Source organism: Staurois parvus, unplaced genomic scaffold (assembly GCF_062004578.1).
Source record: "Staurois parvus isolate SC_StPar_1 unplaced genomic scaffold, SC_StPar_1.0 ptg000644l, whole genome shotgun sequence".
In the NCBI taxonomy this organism is placed as follows: domain Eukaryota; kingdom Metazoa; phylum Chordata; class Amphibia; order Anura; family Ranidae; genus Staurois; species Staurois parvus.
In genome coordinates, this window is record NW_028318440.1 from 1,406,294 (window position 1) to 1,428,995 (window position 22,702).

Genomic DNA, 22,702 nt, shown 5'->3' on the forward strand with positions numbered 1-22,702 from the left:
GTAGCCAATCATCTTCTAACCTCAGCTTGTTTAATTAAGCTTTAGCAATAAAACCCAGAAGCTGATTGGTTTCTAGGCAGATGTGCGCCAGCTTCTGAGTGAATCAGCTTTAGTAAATAAATCCCTTTATGTCACCAAGCAATTGAACAGGTGTACCTAATAGAGTTGCAGGAGAATTTACATTGGTTGTGTGCACCAAGCAGAGAAATAAAAGCCTTTCCAAGGCACAGAAAAAGACTTTCTACATTCCCCAATGATCTATGTCCCTGTGATCCCACTGATCCCCCCAGTCTACACCTCTTCAGCACAGGAGACTGACTGCAGCCTGAGCTGTCATAGCATGAGTTAACCTTCCACAAGAAGGAAAGGAGATCCTAACCACACACTTGTATTTACAGCTCAGACTGTGCAAAAAAAGAGTTCACACCAGTCTTCTGATGAAACAGTAAAAGTTTGCTGGAAGCATGGCAAGCCCCTATTAGTCATCTGCCTCTCCCTGCACTCATTCCCCCACCTCTCCTGTACTGCTCTTACTTTCACTGGACCCCTGTCTTTGTTATTCTGCATGTCTGATTAGCGGGAGCCTGATTGGCCGGCTGCCTGCTCACAGAGAGATTCCATTGAGCCCCCCATCACACGCCCCTTGGCTCAGGAAATGTGAGCAGGGCCGGTGTGTGTGTGGAAGCTGATAGGCAGTGTGAGCCCCAGTGCTGGATGTGACAGCAGCTCAGGGTCCTAGGCACATCCCGGCAAGGATCCAACTATGGAATGCTGCCCTGGGCCACTCACTGCCATTCTGCTGCTGGCTGTGGCTTGCTGCCTGCTGGTAAATACCTTCCTTTTCTCCTTCCACTGCTTTTATCACACATTGCAACTTCACTTTCCAGCTAGTTCATGGGATGCTCACTGACACCGGCGCAGGTTCTACGACTGACCAGCGTGGGTACCTGTTCACAGGCCATTGGGATGCGCCGGCTGCAGTCACAACGCTTGTCAGAGCTACAGGTGGGAGCCTCTGTAACGATCATCTGTACAGCTCATCACTGATCGTCTGCTGGGATCCTCTGCTATGAACTCTGTAATGATCCTATGTAGTGATCAGCTGCTACTGTGATATCGGTAATGATCCTCTGTGGTGATCATCTGCTATGACATCTGTAATGATCCTATGTAGTGATCAGCTGCTGTGATATCGGTAATGATCCTCTGTGGTGATCATCTGCTATGACCCTCTGTAGTGATCATCTGCTATGACCCTCTGTAGTGATCATCTGACATCTGTAATTTATGACCCTCTGTAGTAATCATCTGCTATGACCCTCTGCTATGGATCCTCTGTAGTGATCAAATGCTATGACCCTCTGTAGTGATCATCTGCTATGACATCTGTAATGATCCTATGTAGTGATCAGCTGCTGTGATATCGGTAATGATCCTCTGTGGTGATCATCTGCTATGACCCTCTGTAGTGATCATCTGCTATGACCCTCTGTAGTGATCATCTGCTATGACCCTCTGTAGTGATCATCTGCTATGACCCTCTGTAGTGATCATCTGCTATGACCCTCTGTAGTGATCATCTGACATCTGTAATTTATGACCCTCTGTAGTAATCATCTGCTATGACCCTCTGCTATGGATCCTCTGTAGTGATCAAATGCTATGACCCTCTGTAGTGATCATCTGCTATGACATCTGTAATGATCCTATGTAGTGATCAGCTGCTGTGATATCGGTAATGATCCTCTGTGGTGATCATCTGCTATGACCCTCTGTAGTGATAATCTGCTATGACGCTCTGTAGTGATAATCTGCTATGACGCTCTGTGGTGATCATCTGCTATGACCCTCTGTAGTGATAATCTGCTATGACCCTCTGTAGTGATAATCTGCTATGACCCTCTGTAGTGATAATCTGCTATGACCCTCTGCTATGACATCTGTAATGATCCTCTGTAGTGATCATCTACTATGAGCCTCTGCTATAACATATGTAATGATCCCCCATAGTGATCATCTACTATGACCTTCTGTAGTGATCATCTGCTATGACCCTCTGTAGTGATCATCTGCTATGACCCTCTGCTATGACATTTGTAATGATCCTCTGTAGTGATCAGCTGCTATGAGCCTCTGCTATAACATATGTAATGATCCTCTGTAGAGATCATCTGCTGTGATATCGGTAATGATCCTCTGTAGTGATCATGTGCTATGACCCTCTGCTATGATAGTGATCCTCTGTAGTGATCATCTGCTATGATTTATTTGATGATTCTCTGTAATGATCCTCTGCTGTGATCCTCTGCAATGATCCCTGCTGTGATCCTAATGCCCTCTGGTCATCCTCTGCAATGATCTATGAAATTATAATCTGTAGTGATCCTCTGAATTAATCCTCTTCTGCGATCCTCTCCAATGTCCTCTAGTGACCATCTCCTATTATTTCTGTAGTGAGCTTCTGCTGTGTTCCTTTTCTATGATCCCCTCTAATGCCCTCTAGTGATCTTCTGCTATGATCCTCTCCTATGATCTTCTGCTGCGATCCTCTCCTATGATCTTCTGCTGCGATCCTCTCTAATGTCCTCTAGTGATCCTCTGCAGTGACCTATGAAGTGATAATCTGTAGTGTTCCTCTGAATTCATCTTATTCTGTGATCCTCATTAATGTCCTCTAGTGATCCTTTGCTGTGATCCTGTTATGATCTCTGTAATGATCTTCGGTAGTGATCTTTTGCTGTGATCCTCTGTAATGTCCTCTAGTAATCCTCTGCAATAACCACGGTAAAGATCTTTTGCAGTGATCCTAATGCCCTCTAGTGATCCTCTGCAAATGTTGTATGAAATGATAATCTGTAGTGATCCTCTAAATTAATCCTCTTCTGCGATCCTCTCTAATGTGCTCTAGTGATCATCTGCTATTATCTCTGTAGCGAGCGTCTGCTGTGTTCCTTTTCTATGATCCACTCTAATGCCCTCTAATGATCCTCTCCTATGATCTCTGTATTGATCTGCTGCGTTCCTCTCTAATGTCCTCTAGTGATCCTCTGCAGTGATCTATGAAATGATAATCTGTAGTGATCCTCTGAATTCATCTTATTCTGTGATCCTCATTAGTGTCCTCTAGTGATCCTCTGCTGTGATCCTCTGTTATGATCTCTGTAATAATCCTCTGTAGTGATCCTCTGCTGTGATCCTTTTCTTAGATCCCCTGTAATGTCCTCTAGTGATCCTCTGCAATGACCTCTGTAAAGATCATCATTAGTGGTCCTCTGTTTTTAACTCTGTAATGATTATCTGTAGTGATCCTCTGAATTGATCCTCTTTTGTGATCCTCTGAATTGATCCTCTTTTGTGATCCTCTGTAAATATCCTCTATAATGTCCTCTAGTGATCCTCTGCTGTGATCCTCTGTTATGATCTCTGTAATGTCCTCTAGTGATCCTCTGCTGTGATCCTCTGCAATAATCTTTGTAATGATCCTCTTTAGTAATCCTCTGTATTGATCATCTGTAGGGTCATCTAGTGATTCTCTGAAATGATTTTCTGCTGTGATCCTCTGTAATCATCTTCTATAGTAATCCTCTTCCATGATCCTCTGCTGTGATCCTGTACAATGATCTCTTTAATGATCCTCTGTAGTGATCCTCTGTAAAGATCCTCTTTAACAATCCTCTATAATGATCCTCTACAATGATCTTATGTAATGCTCTTCTGTAATCATTCTCTGTAGTCATCCTCTGCAATGATCTTCAGTAGTGATCTTCATGTGAAGGGTTATTTAGTGAGTGGCAGATTGGGGTCTCTACTTCCCTGAACGCATTCCTAGATTTTCAGAGTCCAGCATCAAACACTGCCTATTACTTTGATGACATAGCCATATTCCCTGCTTTACCTGCCATCCTCTATGTAGCTCTGAGTCTTTATGTTTGACTTGCAATAGTTAGAAGCGATGGATACCTAAGGGGACTCAATCCAACCACCTTTATTACAAGGATCGCAATATTTATTTTTAGCCACAGGACTGTCATTTTGAAATTTTTTAGTTCTCATTTGAAAATAACTGTCATTTCTGGAAAATAGTAATCCTTATCCTGTTGGGATTAGCTGTGTGAATTGAGCCCTGGTGAGGAAAGTGGCAGGGGGGATTTAAAATCAGAGCAAACAGAATCTGGAACAGCTGCGTATTGCAACCAACCACCTTCTAACTTTCATTTTCCAAGATTTAGCCTGGGTTCACACTTCTGTGTTTGGAACATCACATTTGATTCGCACAGGAACCGCACCGCATTTCTATGCAAATCAAATGAGAATTCCGTGCGGTGCAATTTGAGCCATACATTTGAGCCACACATCCACACAAAAAAGGTGCAGGACCCTTTTTTTTTGTCCATAATAGAATTGGATTGCATGGGTATTCACACCCATGTGATCCGATTCTGCACATCGCGTTTTGTGAACCGATTTCCGGGTGTTGTTAACATACACACCTGCAGCGGTTCGCACGAACAGGGTGCGATTATGATGTGGTGCAGAATTCGCACGGAAAGCGTTGCGAATTCCGCACCACATCAGTGTAAACTGAACAAACTGAAGACAGAAGCTGATTGGTTACTATGCACAGCCGCTCCAGTTTTATGCCTCATGTGCAGGTGGTGCAATGTGCCTGTAGGAGTTAAACAGTTTTGCAGAACTGCTGATTCAGTTCATGTGACTCTTATTGAGATGGCCCTACAAGGCCTAGCATGACCCTAGTGGCTCCATCCTGGAAAACCTTGGACTGTCATTCTCTGTCACAAAGGATGCTTTTGAGGTGGAGTATATGTTGTCATCAGTTTGTTTTGGAATTTGTGTGGATTTTATGCTTTTAGATACATGACTTGAAAAATGTTTCAAATAAACAATTGTATCAAAAACTTGCCAGTTGATACACTAAATTCAATTCATGAAGATAACCATCCAGGATGATGTTTATTTAGGTGCAGTTCTTTTTAGTTTAGTTCAATAATATGTGAAAACTATAGTCATGTGCAGGGGCGGACTGACAACTCATGGGGCCCCCGGGCAATAGGGGAGTATGGGGCCCCTGTGCCCTTGCCCAAACTCAAAAAAGCCTATGAAAAAGGTAGCAGGGGCATCTCATGGGGCCCCCTACTGACCCTGGGCCCTCGGGCAGTGCCCGAGTTTCAAAATGGTCAGTCCGCCCCTGGTCATGTGGCTAAAATGAACATACTTATTGTAAAAGCTTTGTAAATTGAGTCTAATGCATACATTTATAACACTGTTTAAAGTAATTGTAATAGGAATATTCTCTAAAGATGGCCATGCACTATACTATTTGATTGTATAATCTCTATACAATCCCCTTGATGTTCACCCAAACTATGTGATATGAGGGCAAACTATTCTTTTAATTTGTATCAAATCAGGTGAGGCCTTGCACTACATAGTTGTTAGCAGATCTAAAGCTGGCCACACACAGATTGCAATCTGATTGTACAAATTTTATACAAACATTTTAAAACTCACCACACAAGTTACAATCTGATTGTACAATCTCCTTTAGATCTACAAACAACTATGTAGTGCAAGGTCCCACCTGATTGGACACAGATTTTTTGGATAGTTTAGCTAGGTCCTCATATAGCATAGGTTTGGTATATCTAAGTGCAAAGGTTGTACAGTCAGATTATAACATGTAAGGTGACCTTATGGTGGTCATACACGCTTTGATAAATTATCAGTTTCTTTTCCAGTCTGATAGGAATAGTCGATCTATAGTCAACAATCCATTTGATCAATATAACACACACGGGAAAGTAGATTTTGATCAAAAGTTAAGATACGATCATAACTTATTATCATTCATTATAGATCATTTCTCTGTTTTTAATATATAATCTAATTGATTAAAATATGATTGTATTCAGGAGCAAAGTATCTCAGTGCTGCAATCAGTGCAAAACCACCAATACTTTTCCACCTTGGCTGATCAACTAAGTTTGATTGAATCAGATCTAAATCAAATCCAAATTGATTGGAATGAAAATTATGACTACTTGTTTGTAAGCAGATATGATCATTTTGGGCAAATCACATATTGATCTTATAATAGAAATGAAGTATGTAGGACATTTTATAGTAGACATTCTTAGTAAACAATACTTTCCATTTGTATTGAGCTATGCCTGGTACGCGCGAGCTGAATATCGTCCAGTATCTGCTGGTTCAACAGAAACCGAGTGCCATTCGGCCCGCGAGTACAGCAGCCTGTCCGACAGAAGCCAGCCAAACATCTGGCTTCTGTAGAACAGGCATGCTAGAAAAGCATCTGCCAATCGGCATCCAATCAGCGCTTGCAGCAAATGGCTGTGAGCGCTGACCGTCATGTTCTGGTTGGGGTGGGCTTCCCCCTGTCAGAAGACAATAGGTCAGCAGGGAGATTGCTGTACCAATATCACATATTTAGTACAGCTAGCTCCTCCCAAGCTCCTTAGTTTTTTTTTCCATACAGCCCGCTGGGCTGTATGAAAGAAAGACTCATAGCGTGTACCAGGCATTATGTAGGTTTTTATACTACACCGTTGATTGTAGATCTGAAAGTGGTAAGCTTAAGGCGATGCACATAGCATAAGGCAACCAGGGTTTATAAATCACTAGTTTATCATGGTTGCTATAGGTTTCTACTCTTTGCTTATTTGGTTTTTGGAGTGCATTATGGAATAAAGCCACGTGGCATATTTTTCAGTGCTTGGGTGAATGTGTACTGGATTTGCATCATAAAGAAAGAGAGAAAAAGAGAGACAGCGAAAACCAGAGAGAGAGGAAGAAATAGAAAAAGAGAGAGAAAACCAGAGTGAGAGGAAGAAAGAGAACCAGAGAGAGATGAAGAAAGAAAGAGAGGAAGAGAGAGGGCGAGAGAGAGAGAAAGAAAGAAAGAAACAGAGTGATAGACAGAGAGGAAGAAGAAAAGAGAGTGAGAAAGAAAGAGATGGAGAAAGAGAAGAAGATAAGAGAAAGAAAGAAAGAGAGAGAAGATGAGGGGGGAGAAAGAAGGAGAGAGATGGAGACAGAGAGAAGAAGGGGGGGGGGAGAAAGGAAGAGAGATGGAGACAGAAGAAGAGGGGGGAGAAAGAAAGAGAGAGATGGAGACAGAGAGAAGAAGAGGGGGGAGAAAGAAGGAGAGAGAGAGATGGAGACAGAGAGAAGAAGAGGGGGAAAAAGAAAGAGAGAGATGGAGACAGAGAGAAGAAGAGGGGGGGAAGAAAGAGAGAGATGGAGACAGAGAGAAGAAAAAGGGGGAAAAAGAAAGAGATGGAGACAGAGACAGGAAGAGAGAGGAGAAAGAAAGAGAGAGATGGAGACAGAGAGAAGGGGGAGAGAAATAAAGAGAGAGGTGGAGACAGGGAGAAGAAGAGGGGGAGAAAAAAAGAGAGAGATGGAGACAGAGAGAAGAAGAGGGGGAGAAAGAAAGAGAGAGATGGAGACAGAGAGAAGAAGAGGGGGGAGACAGAGAGAAGAAGGGGGGAAAAGAAAGAGATGGAGACAGAAAGATGAAGAGGGAGGAGAAAGAAAGAGAGAGATGGAGACAGAGAGAAGAAGAGGGGGAGAAAGAAAGAGATGGAGACAGAGAGAAGAAAGGGGGGTGGGGAGAAAGAAAGAGAGAAGGGGGAGAAAGAAAGAGAGAGATGGAGACAGAGAGAAGAAGGGGAGGGGAGAAAGAAAGAGAGAGGTGGAGACAGAGAGAAGAAGGGGAGAAAGAAAGAGAGATGGAGACAGAGATAGGAAGAGGGGGAGAAAGAAAGAGAGAGATGGAGACAGAAAGAAGAAGGGGGGGGAGAAAGAAAGAGAGAGGTGGAGACAGAGAGAAGAGGGGGGGAAAGAAAGAGAGAGATGGAGGCAGAGATAAGAAGGGGGGAGAAAGAGAGAGATTGAGACAGAGAGAAGAAGAGGGGGAGAAAGAAAGAGAGAGATTGAGACAGAGAGAAGAAGAGGGGGAGAAAGAAAGAGAGAGATGGAGACAGAGAGAAGCAGAGGGGGGAGAAAGAAAGAGAGAGAGATGGAGACAGAGAGAAGAAGAGGAGGGAGAAAGAAAGAGAGAGATGGAGTCAGAGAAAAGAAGAGGGAAAGAGAAAGAAAGAAAGAGATGGAGACAGAGAGAAGAATAGGGGGGAGAAAGAAAGAGAGACATGGAGACAGAGAGAAGAAGAGGGAGGAGAAAGAAAGAGATATGGAAACAGAGAGAAGAAGAGGGGGGAGAGAGAAAAGATGAGAGATAGGAGAGAGAGCAACAGAGAGAGAGTGAAGAGTGAGATAGAAAGAGCGAGAGAGAGAAAAGTGAAGAGTGAGATAGAAAGTGAGAGAGAGAAAAGTGAAGAGTGAGATAGAAAGAGAGAGAGGGAGAGAGAGAGAGAGAAGAATGGGATAGAAGGAGAGAGTGGCAGAGACAGAAGGAGAGAAGCAAAGATAGAAGAGTGTGATAGAAGGAGAGAGAGACAGAGAGAGGGAAGAGTGAGATAGAAGAAGATAGAAACAGAGAGAGAAGATGAGAGTGAGAGAGAAGCAGAGAGAGAAGAGTGAGATAAAAGGAGAGAGGAAGAGTAGAGAGAGAGAAGAGTGTGATAGAAGGAGAGAGAAACAAAGATAGATAAGTAGAGAGAGAAGAGTGAGATAGGAGAGAGAAACAGAAAAAAGAGAAAGAAGAAGAGACAGAGAGAGAGAGAGAATCAGAGAGAGAAGAGTGAGATAGCAGAAGAGAGGTAGAGAGAGAGACAGAGAGAGACAGAGAAAAAGAGAGAGAATGAGAGAAGAGAGACACAAAGAGAAGAAGAGAGAGAGACAAAGAGAGAGACAGAGAGAGAAGAAGAGAGAGTGAGAAGGAGAAAAGAGAGAAGGAGAGAGAAAAGGTTAAAAGAGATAGTTTTTGCAAGTTACCAGCTGAGCTATGAACACATCATAGACTGCCTTTTGTCAACAGGGGTTAATGAGAAGGCTCTGTTGATTAGTGGTGATTATGGGATGACAATTTCCATCAGGAGGGATTCCCCAAAGGCAGATTGAGCTGTCTGCTCTGTAAATTGCAGCGTCACTGTGGGAGAAGTGTTCTTTTCTCTGGCTGACTGAGGAAGAACACTGCTCATCGCAGTGATCTCATATAACATCCCAGTCCTTTGGGATAAGAAAGCTCTAATGCTGGGGAGGAGCTCATTTTTACAGTGGCAAGCCAGGTGGTAAATGACAAGATTGCTGTTAGGCTAGGGTCAAATGAAGGATTTCCTGGAAGCAGTGCAGTTGACTTTAATTGTTATATTTATTACAATGTCACACAAGTATATCGGTGACTTACAGGCTGAAAATTGCTTCTAACACTAGTGCAAGCTTTGTGATCCTGTTAGAAAGCACCAACTTTAATGTGGCCTGGTCACAGATCTTACGCTGGGAAAATGCTAATGAATATTTTAACAATGTTTTTGGCACTAAATCTCCCATCTGACTTCAATCACTAAAGCTGGCCTACCACATATTGAGATTACACTGACAGGTCTAAGGAAAAGCAACAAGTTCACCCAAATTCCCCATCCTTGTCAGTACATAGCTGCTTTTCATTATCTCCGCTGCAGTTCCAGTCAGCTGCTGAAAGAACAAAATACCTGGTACTTCTGAGTATGGAGGAGCATGCGACTCATTCCTTTTTTGTCATGTGAACCATGCTTGCTGATTGACCCAGCTCTGTCACATGGGGGTGGGATGAGAGTCTTTGACTAATCCAGTCTATGACTAGAGCTACTTGGAGCTTACACAGTTCCTCACAGGAACTGTGAGTGCATAAACAGGAATAAAGTGTCACTTTGTGCACTTCAAATAAAGTTAAAAAAAAAAGAAAAAGTAAATGATGTGATGTGCTGAAACACATCACACCATGCCCTCACCTTGGCTCACTATAGCCAAAAACTGACAATTGCCTGCACACTAAAAAAAAAGTGTTTTGAATGTGGGCAGTGCAAAAAAATCCTTGAAAGGGACCCTTGCCTTTTTTTTGCCAAAGCAACAGGTTTTCTATAGCTGAATACAGACAGTTTGAAATTCCGTGGTTGAGCAGGGACAGGCTGAATTTTGGTCTGTGTGTGGCCCTCCCTGTTCAACATAAGTTGATCATTGGATCAACTTCTGCCAAAAGACCACACTGGAAAACATTCATAGATCAGCAGCTGCAGCCGCTGATCAGTGTTTTCTGACAGAAAGCAGAAAGGTCAGCTGTCAGAATACAATGTCCGGACGAAGGAATCCTCCTTCCACCTATGGCTGTTAATTTTTTCCATTCAGCTCACTGGCTGAATGAAAAAAAAAACTATCTATACCCAGCCTATGTTTTCCTGCTCTCTAAAGCCATCATTTATTTGCCTGGTACAAGAGGCACATTTAGCTTCATATCTGTTGGGGATATAAAAGGGCTTAATTGACAGCTTTCAAAAGGGTGAGGGGTTGGAATAATGAACTGTGTTTCTAATTATGTGGTTTGATATATTGCATTTATATTATATAAATACAGAAAATGTTTGATAGTGAGGTCATTATTAGGAATAACTATTATTTGTTGAACTTGATATATGTGTCTTTTTTTCAACCTATGTTAGTATATAGGTAGTGCAGTGTAATACACATAGAGGAATTTGACTTGTGACTACAAAGAGAAATCCACCTTCAGATCTTAATTTCATGCACCCTTAGGTTTAATGTACATCAGGAAATGCTAAAGCGGATCTTCACCCCGCAAACCCCCCCCAACACCCCCATTACTGGGTTGGGAGTTATGCACAATTCACATACGCACCCACCCAGCATGGTCTTGCTGAGGTCCTCTTCTCTGCTGCCACCACTGAGGTCCTGTGCCGCCATGCTCTTGCGTGGCATCATTGGGTGCCTGCTGGCTCTTCCAGTTGCAGCCAGTGGACCTCCTGATGATTCACCACTAGGCATGCCCCCTCCTCCTTTTGTGAATGAAAGACTATGCCTCCTGATATATGTGACATGCATTTCCCAGGAGGCGCAGGGAGCACAGTAGACGTCATGCGCCTACGTGAGTGATAAGCATGGGGGTGGGACCAAAACGTTTTAATTAAAAAAGGGAACAAAGAAAGAGAGGGCGATATTTGTGTAGAGGGGTGGAGGGGAGGGAACTTTGTTGTGAAGATCCACCCTAAGGGCATGGAAAATCATGTTCTGAAGTTATGTAATCAATAATACACTGGGGTTGATTTACTAATGGCACATAGGCTGTTCACTTTGCAAGGGAAGTTGCACTCTGCAAGGGAATTTACCCCAAAGCTTAGTAAATGTGGTGAAGTTTCACTTTGCAAAAAGTACCCAATCAGATGCAAGAAAAATAGAAAAAAAATGGCAGTTTTGCTTGCACATGATTGGCTGATGGAGGTCAGCAGAGCTCCACCTCATTCACTAAACTCTGGGGAAATTTCCCCTGCAAAGCACAACTTCCCTTGCTGAACAGCGTATCTGCCTTTAATGCCACCCCAATGGCGGGATTTACTAAAACTGGTGTACTCAGAATCTGGTGCAGCTGTGCATGGCAGCCAATCAGCTTCTAACTTCAGCTTGTTCAGTTAAAGTGTTAGTAAACCCAGGACCCTGCATTCACTATATCTGGTCTCCCACAGTACACCGAACATGGAAGTGCAATTATTTTAGTAAATATAAACTGCTAAATACCTTTTCTCATCAAAAGTATACAGCAGTCTTGTGACTTCTATCAGTGTCCAGCAGACCACTGATTAAAGCTTGTAGGAGGAGTTTTCATTCTCCTCTAGGAGGATGCAGGACCCCTGACCTCTGTCTGGACATTGCTGATTGGCCCTGTGCTGATCACATGCACTCTAAACTCTCCCAGGAAAAAAAACTCTCTCTAGCAATGCACACCAAACTGAGCATGTGCAGAGTGACTCCAAACCTCTGTTCTATCAGGACATAAGAGGGGGACACTGGAAGAAGGGGAGGATAAGAGAAGACAGGATCAAACATCATTTTTACACAATGTGGAGGATTAACCCCTTAGGTTCCGCAGTGAGTATAACAAGCATGCTTTACTGCATATACAGACTGATTTTACTGTTGTATGTTTAGTAACACTTTAAGCTTTGACAATAAAACCTGGAAGCTGATTGGTTCCTATGCAGAGCTGCACCAAATTTTTTACTCTCCAGTTGTAGCAAATAACCCCCAGTGTGTCTTCCACCAGAGGAGTCAGGTTGCTTTGCATTCCTGCATGTTTAAAGAAAACTTTGGATTACTATGGGACTACAATTACCAAACTGGCTTTATTAGACCCACATGAAACTGCACAGATGCAACTGTTTTTTTTCCAGAATGGAAGACAGATCAATGATACTGGCCTTGTGATAGCGAATGGAAGATGGATGGCTATTAGAAAGATTTAATTTAGGCTGAGCGGTAAATGTCTTACTTACAAAAGCCATACTCCAAACATGGAATAATGCAATAATGTTTATGAAACCAATGTGATTTCAACATGCTGTATGCACTTATATAGGAAATATTAATTTCCTGGGGAATGTTGGTATGTATCTGTTTCATAGCTGGTTTCCTACAGCACCTTTTAAATGAAAGGTACGTAAGGCTTGACTTTGTGCCAAGTAAGGATACCAGCAAGCAATTATACTATCTAGTAACTGTTAAGTGGTGTTAACTAGAGGTTAGTATGCAGTGTAAACTAAGCATGTAGATGGAGCCGTTAAGTATTGTAGAGCATGCAAGAGCCCTAGACAGTGTTTGCTGATTTAAAAATGATCTTGCAGCAATTGGTCCAATTTCAAAAAAAGGCTCCCAAAGCCTGTGATGGGTGAGTTGTGTGAGTGTAAATGAGGCTCAGATACAGACAGACCCCCTAGCTTCATATCACCATATGTGTGAATTTTATGGCAGCAGACAGCATGCTGTATGTACACTGATAATATTGTTATTACTGATTGTTCTTTCCTTGTGTAGACATAACAGTGTATCTAGTGTCCTATAACAGTTTGCATGAAGAGGCATCCTTGGTCAGGCCTCTGCACAATACATGTTTTTTCTCAGCTGGGTGACTGACATTTAAAAATCATGCTTGTTTAGTACCGTATATTAGATAAGATGAGTAACAGATATTATTTTTAATGCAACATTTTAATATTTAAAACACTGGACAAAGGTGCTTCTGTGGCAATTATCATGGTTCATTAAGCCTCAAGTTTTACTTCTAAAGTAATGAGCAATTAACAGTAGCTGTGGTCCTGGAAAATTATTATTATACAGTGCCAACAGTTTGCTCAGCACTTTACAATATAACGGGAGACAATACAGCAACAATACAGTTCAATACAAGAGGGTTAAGAGGGCCTTGCTCCTTGGAGCTTACAATCTAAGAAAGTAGTTATAAAATTTTTATTAGAATTAGCAGTTTATTAAGTGCTTATCTGTACCTTCTGAAGCCTCTGGAGTACTATCTAACATGAATTCATGTTCAAAAACCAGAGACATGAAAGCATATTTTAATACCGTCTTTTTAAAAGACCCAAAAAGCACTTGGAGATGGTTTAAGACTTATTGGTGATCCCTATGGTTTGTTGTTGGGCTGGCATATAAAACTTTTACATCCAAATAGAAATGGCAACTATGCTTATGGTGGAGATCTGCACTTTCTTTTTCTCGATTTAACATACACTATCCTTGCTACTGCATTATTGGGGATACTCAATTAACTTTAATTGATTTTTTATAGTAAAATCATTGAAGATTGACTCACTTAAGACAAACAGACCGTTAATTTTGCAAGGGAATTTTCAGTTTGTTAGGATCAGGGGCGGACTGACCATTTGGAAACTCTGGCACTGCCCGAGGGCCCGGGGTCAGTAGGGGGCCCCATGAGATGCAAAAAAAGAGAGGTTGTGAAAAGAAATTCACAAAGAAAGCGGCTACATTATGAACAGAATGTGATACTCAGAAAAATTTCCAAAAATTATGCTTTATTACACATACAAATTTGACATATGGGCAATCGCCCTGGTTTACCATCACCTCAGTATGAGACAATACACACAGACCTAAAACCATATAAAATGACACCAGTACCGGTCTAAATACCTGTGCAAAAAGGACAATGACTACAAGAGTCTAAAGTCCCTGTGGCACTGGCGCATAGGTGAACACTTCCCAAAGGAGGTGTATACAAAAAATTATACCATAGGTATACCATAACACGTGTTATAAATATGTAGACTACGCTACTACCAGAATGGTTATATCCTAAACAGGGAGTTTCAAAAAATTATACCATAGATATAAATATCACATGTATGCAGTACGGCAAGCACAGTATGCGTCAAGAAGAAGGCATGCCTCAAGGCCTATATGAAACAAAACATAAATGTCATGTAAATAATGCAGTACATTCCTATGCCGGCACAAGTGGTTGGGGCCCATTCATCTGTGATAATTACCAGCTGTTTCCTAGGGCTCTTGAAAAAATATGCCCCATTTTTACCAGGATGGAAGGGTAGATGCATAGAGCAGCGCACTGCTTGAAATAGTTTCTTCACCACTATATGTGGACTACATACCACTTTCTGTGAGAAAAACAAGACACATCCCAATAGATCTTCTGCCTGTTGAAATACATGTGGTATATCTTGTTTCTTATATAAAGCACCATGATGTCCCCATCCTGTAGTGAGATGCCCCTGGTACCTTTTTCATAGGCTTTTTTGAGTTTGGGCAAGGACACAGGGGCCCCATGATCCCCCATTGCCTGGGGGCCCCATGAGTTGTCAGTCCGCCCCTGGTTAGGATACTTTTCCTTCGCTTAGTGAAGCTCTGCTGACTTCCATAATCCAATTACTGTATGTGCAAGCAAAAATGCTGTTTTTTTTTTATTTTCCATGCCCATGATTGGGTGTTCTTTGCAAAGTGAATTTTCACCACATTCATTAAGCTCAGAGAAAATTTCCTTGCAAATTGAACAGCCTATTTGCTTTAAAGGATAAATTCACCTTTTGGACAAAAAGAATACATGCACATTTTTTTCAGGTTAAAAAATGTGCATTTATTATTTTTGTCCTAAGGAGCCTGGAAAGCATTGCACCAGCAATCAGTAGATCGCTGATGCTATGCAGGTCTCCTGCAGACCTGTCACAAAATCTACTTGCTGTACGTACGGGATGTACGAGAAAGCAGATATACTGACAGGAAGCTTCAATGAACTACCACGGCGCTGTGGAGAACACTGTGAATGAGTGATGCGGCCGTGTGGGCGGAGCCCCACACAGCCACGCTATTTTCAAGTCTGACAGTACAGGGAAACTTCTTCCCATACTATCTGTCAGATGGAGGGGGCGGCAGGTGCGGCTGCAGCTATGGGAACATGTTACATGTTCTGCCCTAAAAATGGGTGGAACATGTAACATGTTCCAAAGGTGAACTTATCCTTTAAGTAAATCAACTAGATTTTGTAAAAGATTTTGGCACAGGGAATGTTTGATTCAATAAAGAAACTTTCTCAGTAATATAAATGCTTAGAAAATTGCTAAAAAGGGGTTGGGGCTTGGAATCAATAGGACTCTGCAACATTAATTAAATTTTACCTAAGCACTTACCTTTTTCATGGTGGTCTATCCCAGTGTTTCTCAACCTTTTTTTGGTCAAGGTACCCTTTAAAATTATGGACAGTCCCAAGTCATCCTTTAAAATTATGGACAGTCTCCAGGCACCCCATGCTAAAATGTAAAAATCTATTCTAATAGTTTTATGTAACGCAGCAACACCCACACACATAGGACACACAGTGTTACAGGTGATTTATTCTTCCAAAGCAAATACACTTTTGCACACTGGTACTGACTAGTATTCCATTGTTTCTGTTCTTCCTCAGTTTTTCTCCATCACCCAGCTAATGTGACCCCAGCACTGACAGAGAGGGGCAGGGGAGGGTCAATCTAGGATGCTGTGCAGGCAACCAACATCCTTCTTATCAACTGATGATGTCATTGGTTGTTATGGCGCCAGTGGCTAGAAGTTTGGAATGGTGTACAATAAAAACCTGTGGCTTTGTGTAACTAAAAGGAAGGCTTGATCCATCTGCTGGCTTGTATACAAATTTTGGGCAATTTTTAGAATTTTACCAAGGCACCCCTGAAGAAACCTCAAGGCACCCCAGTTGAAAAAGACTAGTCTATCCACAGCAGGTCTTTGTATAATATTATACCACTTTGGCCTTGCCCTAATGAATCTCCTTGTGTGCATTTTGCTTGGCGGCCTGTTATCCATCTACAGCTCCTGGACAGGACATGCTTGGTGGTGCCTCTCCATGGCCCATGCTATTTGGTGATTGTTGGTTTCTGTTTCATTTAAGAACAATTGATTAGTGTATATATTTGGAATCTATTTTTTCCTGAAGAAGTGAACATTGATTTACAAAATGCATCGAGATTAATATCCGTGCTTGCTCATCCATTTGTTGTGAAAACATCTTATCTTTAGGTGGAACATACACCACTGTTAGTATTTTTTATCTTCTCAGTGCATAGTTATATGTATGTTGTACTTTAACTTGAATATGGAGTAAAAAGATGTATCATTTTACATAATGTGGCATTAATTGTATGGCGTAACTCTAAAAATTCCCATGGGCATTCTTTGTATTTATAGAAACCACTTGTTTCAGGGTTCTGCCCACATCTTTGCACTCCAGCCATTCATACTGGATATTATATTCTGAAATTTTACTGAACATTTCTTTTGTTAAAACAGCCTGTGGATCTGCAAAGTGATGCTGGCATGAAAAAAGTGACTACTTGTTCATGTCTTTGCCTGTATCTGACTGTTGATCTGAAAATTTGGGTTGAAAGACCTACAGTTCTCATACTAATAGCTGTGCAGTGGCTTCTTGTGAGCTTTTTATTAAGATAGATGATTTTTAGGTATTAAAGGTTAAGATATCAAAAGTAAATGATAAATTAATCAATCAGAGAAACAGAGAACGGCCATCAAAATATAGTGTATTTAGACCAAATAATGATGACCTTTGATTAGTACACTTTCCACTTTGTTCTTGGGCTGAATGCCAGATGTCAAGTTTGCAAAACATGATATGGAAAAAAAGCTTCCTTTATAGGAAGTGCTGATTTTTGGCAGGTGTAATTTGTGGCACAATTGTAGACACATTCAGTATAATAGAATGCATAGAGCAGTGGGGAAAGAAGTCATTTTTGAGTGAAAGGAGTCCATTCAGGCATATATAGATAAGAAATGTATATATCTATACATGGTAGGATGCATTTGTGGTTAGCTTTGCAACTTGTGAGTCTACAGTCTGAAAGGTAAATTTCATTTTTGAATTTCTGAACTAGATATTCAAGAACCAATATGTTTAAAAAAAAAGACATAGAAGTTGAAGTCTTGTTCACATCAGCAGTTAAGTTCCAGTTGTTGTTTTCTAATGCAGGTTAGACAATGTATGCAGGTGCCAAACTAAATAATTAGTTTACATCTAGTTCAACTTTTTACAGCTTTAATAGCTTTGTCCAAGGGATAACAAATAAAACCTCATGGGCATCTGTGGTCTATTTTGCCTTACCGAGGAAGAAAATCCTTCCTGATCCCACTAAGGCAGTCGGATGAATTACCTGGCTCAAAGTATTACAATACTTTCCTTTATAACTGATGACACAATCAATTATAAGACAAGCAATCAGTCTTTTTTTTTTTTTTAGCATTGATTTTGCTATGACTTCATCATGCAGTAGTGTATTGCTCAGATTAAAGTATTTGTAAACCCTCAGAAAATGCAGAAATGTAGAGAGCGCTCATAAAGGCAGCAGCGGACGTGGTTATTTAAGCATTTGACGTCTGTCACACGGCTGTTGGCTTCCCCACTGATGAAGTGCCGTAGCACGACAGGAATCAGGAGGAGCCGACAGCACGTGTGACGTCATTCACTGCCGTGACCACGAGGAGGTCCAGCGGCCATTTTACTCCAGGGTCAGTACACTATCCATCTATTTGATATACAGCTGTACTTGTACCCACTAAACAAATTCTTTTCTGGAATGAATCATACCTACTACACTATGGGCACTTCCTCTTTGTCTTAACCCTCGTAATGAGGGTCTCAGATCCACAGCAGCACCTGCATCCAGAGGATTTATCCATCCATCCAGGCTGTTCATCCGACATTAAGGGGACCTCTGAACCTTGCTGCACTTCCCTTCACCCAAGTTAGATGATCCATATTCTAGAGGGGGTCCTGTTATCCATCCGGTGTCATCTACCTTTATTGAGGATTATTCACATGCGCATTCTTAATGCGCGGTCGGTGAGTGCGCATTTCTGCTATCTTTACCAGCTATATGTATCACAAGCAGAGGATGTTTTTTCTGGTGCCGTACATTAGAACATTGTTTGAACTTTTGCATCTTTACACTTGTTGACCCAATATTGACGCTGACTTTTGTATACATCATATGATATTCCATATTGACCAATTGTACTATTGATAGCGCTGCACTGTTATTTTATTTATTTGTAAACCCTAACAACGAATTTGCCTATTTGCTTCTTTTAATTAGTCTGTTAAGCCCTATTTGCATGGACATTCCATTTGTCCATTTTTCTATTGACAGATGAAATGCAATGCATTCCTATGGGCATCGTCCGTTTACATCCATTTTTCCTCCTCTTCTGTTAAGGACTGCATTTTTGTTCCATTTAAAAAATGGAAGCGGATGCAAAAACGGATGTAAATGGATCAAAAATGCATGTAAACAGTTAAAAAACCTATGGAACAGAACTAGACGGAAGATGGATAAATGAATGTACTTTGAATCAGTTTTTTCTTAGCAAAAACCTCACTGAATGGATGACGGCTGTGTGAAAGGGGCCTTCAGTATACCATTGAAGTTGTGTTGTTATATCTGTTCAATAAGTACAAAATTACCTGTCGATGCTACCAGAAAATGAATAAGATGATAACTTGTGATGTCTGCCTTTGCTAACTGTTATCAGTAGTACAGAACACTACTCCTTATATTGTGTAGATAAGGGGTGGGGGAGGTGTTCTGCAGTCCTAAAGCTGGCCATGGATGGAGCAAACCTGTGGTTGCAGGAAAGAAAATCACTCAATTCCCTCCCATGGAGCCATTGTGTTCTCCAGGTCGGGGGAGGGGCGGTTAGAGCTGTCCCCGCCGGAACAACACAGTGATTACTGCTAGTGGCTATAATAGCTGCTGATAGTAATCGCATGTAAAATCTGACAGGCTAGTTTTACCCAAGTTGATCGAGTATCTGCCCATACATGATTTGATTCAAACTGTCTATGACCAGCTTAAGGGTGACAACTCCTGTCCTTAGATGACAATGCTATGCCTGCATTGGGACAGTACAATGAGTGAATGTTAAGGCTCTAGGACAGTAAAGCAGGGTATACATGGAACCCAAATTGGCTGGTTCAGCTGGAAAAATGTGTATTTTTGAGCAGTGCTATCTTCTATCACAAAATGTTCATAAGGAACATACATCTGCATGAATCCTTAGTCCATCTATTTTCAGATGATGTCTGATGATAGAGACAAGACATCATCGACCTAGGGAGTGCATTGCTTTCAACAAGTCAGCAGTCTCATTAAATAAATAAATAAGTAGTGAGTAACAGTCACCTGTGTAACACTGCAAAGTAGGAAGCAGAGACTGCATATGTAATAAACAAATATGATTACTCATTAATATAAAGTACACATAGCAACAATAATTTTTAAATGTTTATCACTTTTTGTTAAGCATATTTACATTAAATTAATCTTTTTTACATGTATGTCTAAATCATTGAAATAAAAAAAATATATAAATCCAAATTGTTTCCACTATATATACACTATATTGGCAAAATTTTGGGACGCCTACCTTTAAACGCACATGAACTTTAATGGCATCCCGGTCTTAGTCAGTAGGGTTCAATATTGAGTTGGCCCACCCTTTGCAGCTATTACAGCTTCAACTCCTCTGGGAAGGCTGTCCTCAAGGTTTAGGAATTTGTCTATGGGAATGTTTGACCATTCTTCCAAAAGCTCATTTGAGAGGTCAGGCACGGATGTCAGACGAGAAGGCCTAGGTCACAGTCTTCACTCTAAGTCATCCCAAAGGTGTTCTATTGGGTTTTGGTCAGGACTCTGTGCAGGCCAGTCATGTTCCTCCACCCCAAACTCGCTCATCCATGTCTTTGTGGACCTTGCTTTGTGTACTGGTACGCAGTCATGTTGGAACTGGAAGGGGTCATCCCCAAACTGTTCCCACAAAGTTGTAGGCATAAAAATGTCTAACATGTCTTGGTATGCTGATGGTTTAAGAGTTCCCTTCACTAGAACTAAGGGACCAAGCCCAACCCCTGAGAAACAGCTCCACACCATAATCCTCCCTCCACCAAACTTTACACTTGGTACCCTGCAGTCAGGTAAGTACCGTTCAGACAGCCACCAAACCCAGACACGTCCATCAGATTGCCAGACAGAGAAGCTTGATTTGTCACTCCAGAGAACACGTCTCCACTGCTCTAGAGTCAAGTGGCGGCATGCTTTACACTACTCTGACGCTTTGCATTGCACTTGGGGATGTAAGGCTTGGGTGCAGCTGCTCGGCCATGGAAACCCATTCCATAAAGCTCTCTATGTACTGCTCTTGTGCTAATCTGAAGGCCACACAAAGTTTCGAGGTCTTTAGCTATTGACTCTGCAGACAGTTGGCGACTTCTGTGCACTTCAACATGCGCTGACCCCTCTCTGTCATTTTACGCGGTCTACCACTTTGCGGCTGAGTTACTGTTGTTCCCAGTTGCTTCCATTTTGTTTCAATACCACGAACAGTTGACCGTGGAGTATTTAGTAGCATGGAGATGGACAGGTGGCAACCTATCACAGTACCATGATTAAATTCAATGAGCTCCTGAGAGCAACCCATTCTTTCACTAATGTTTGTAGAAGCAGTCTGCATGCCTAGGTGCTTGATTTTATACACCTGTGGCCATGCAGCAGCCTTCCAGTCTTCTAATTGCTAATGTAAACTCAGAGCAGGTATTCTGGAAGCAGGGTAAGCTGGTTGAAAGCATTTACTTCTTGTTATGAATATATAAATATTTGAATGTCCATAGCCTGGCCACAGGTTCACTTTAATGTTGCAATGCCAATGAAAACAATATGGGATTGATTTACTAAAGGCAAATAGACTGTGCACTTTGCAAAGTTCAGTTGCAAGAACAGTTGCTCCAGAGCTTAGTAAATGAGCAGAAGCTCTCCTGACTTCCATCACCCAATCATGTGCAAGGAATATGCTGTTATTTTAATTTTCCTTGCACGTGTTTGGTTTTTCTTTGCAAAGTGAAGCTGTACCTCATTTACTAATTTCTGGAGCAATCGCACTTGCTAAGTGCAACTGCACTTTGTAAAGTGCACAGTCTATTTGCCTTTATTAAATCAAGCCCTGTATATTTGGCAACATACATTTTTTTTTTTATTACCAAGTTGACATCTTTGCTACACTCCAATCCAATTCTCATTTTAGCAACAATTGTCCTAGTTGCTTAGAGATCAAGCTTTCTCCAGCATTGCTACCCCAAACTTGCATCCTGAAATCTGGCATAATTTTTTATGGTGTGCTGGTTCAGGACTACCCTCACTAACAGTCTTTGCCTTACTCCTTCTGTGAGCCTTCTCTTTAAAATCTTTATGGATGAATAGGGTTGTCATTCAGATAGAACGTGGGTAAGTGCAGCCTGACAGTAGTCAAGAAAATACATTTGTGGTCACTTTATGAAAGCCAATGTCCAAGCCCATGCTTTTTTTCACTGTGCCTGAATGAGGACTCCATCCATCCATGGTGCTTCTCATTCATGCAGGAGAGTCAGTTTTTGTGCAAGGGAACTAAGGCCATGGAGCTGCATCAACAGGATACAGTTCACTGCTTTTGAACCAACCCTTAAAGATCATGGTGACACAAAAAGGAAGCAGACCATTAGGATTTGTTAAAGGATATAAAAAAACAAAAGAACAAATTACCCAAGATTCCTTTGTCCTTGAATTAACTCATGTGGTTAACATACAGCTTCACCGTACTAAATTGTGTGCTTACTGTTAAATGGTAGTATCACATGGTCATACATGTAGGCATTTGAAGAACGGGCAGATTATATATTCCAATTTTAATCAACCCTGCTTAACAAATTGCTCGCTTGCATATTGTACATTTTTTTTAGATTCTTCTGTGAACAAACTGTATTCCCAGAATGCTGCCTTTGAGATTAAGAAGGAGATGATGGCAGGGATAGGCATGTGACTTTCAATGTGATAGTAGTCATTCTAAATAAGCGCATCTAGGAAACAATATGTATGATATAAAGTCAGCAGTTGCCTTCTGATCCCATTATTAAAGAGACGTGACTAACCCTTTTGAAATGGTCCCTAAGTATGGTAACATGGCTATCTTGACTCACTTGACTATCTATCTATCTATCTATCTATCTATCTATCTATCTATCTATCTATCTATCTATATATGTGTAAATATACAGTAAAGGAATAATTCTCTCCAGTAACCTGATTATAATGAACTGTATAGCAAGCTTGAATTGATTCATATTGACTAGCAGTCCTGATTTTTT

General features: G+C 41.3%; 1 protein-coding gene across 2 annotated transcripts in view; it reads left to right on the forward strand.

Moving 5' to 3' along the window:
- The first annotated feature begins 556 nt into the window (after positions 1 to 556).
- ADAMTSL1 (ADAMTS like 1) overlaps positions 557 to 22,702 on the forward strand; it is a 453,013-nt gene continuing 430,867 nt past the window's right edge. For both annotated transcript variants that reach the window (XM_089693959.1, XM_089693958.1), the window contains exon 1: positions 557 to 826. In XM_089693959.1, the coding sequence (XP_089550085.1) occupies positions 764 to 826 (63 nt within the window). In that variant the 5' untranslated portion in view covers positions 557 to 763. The remainder of the gene's footprint in view (positions 827 to 22,702) is intronic.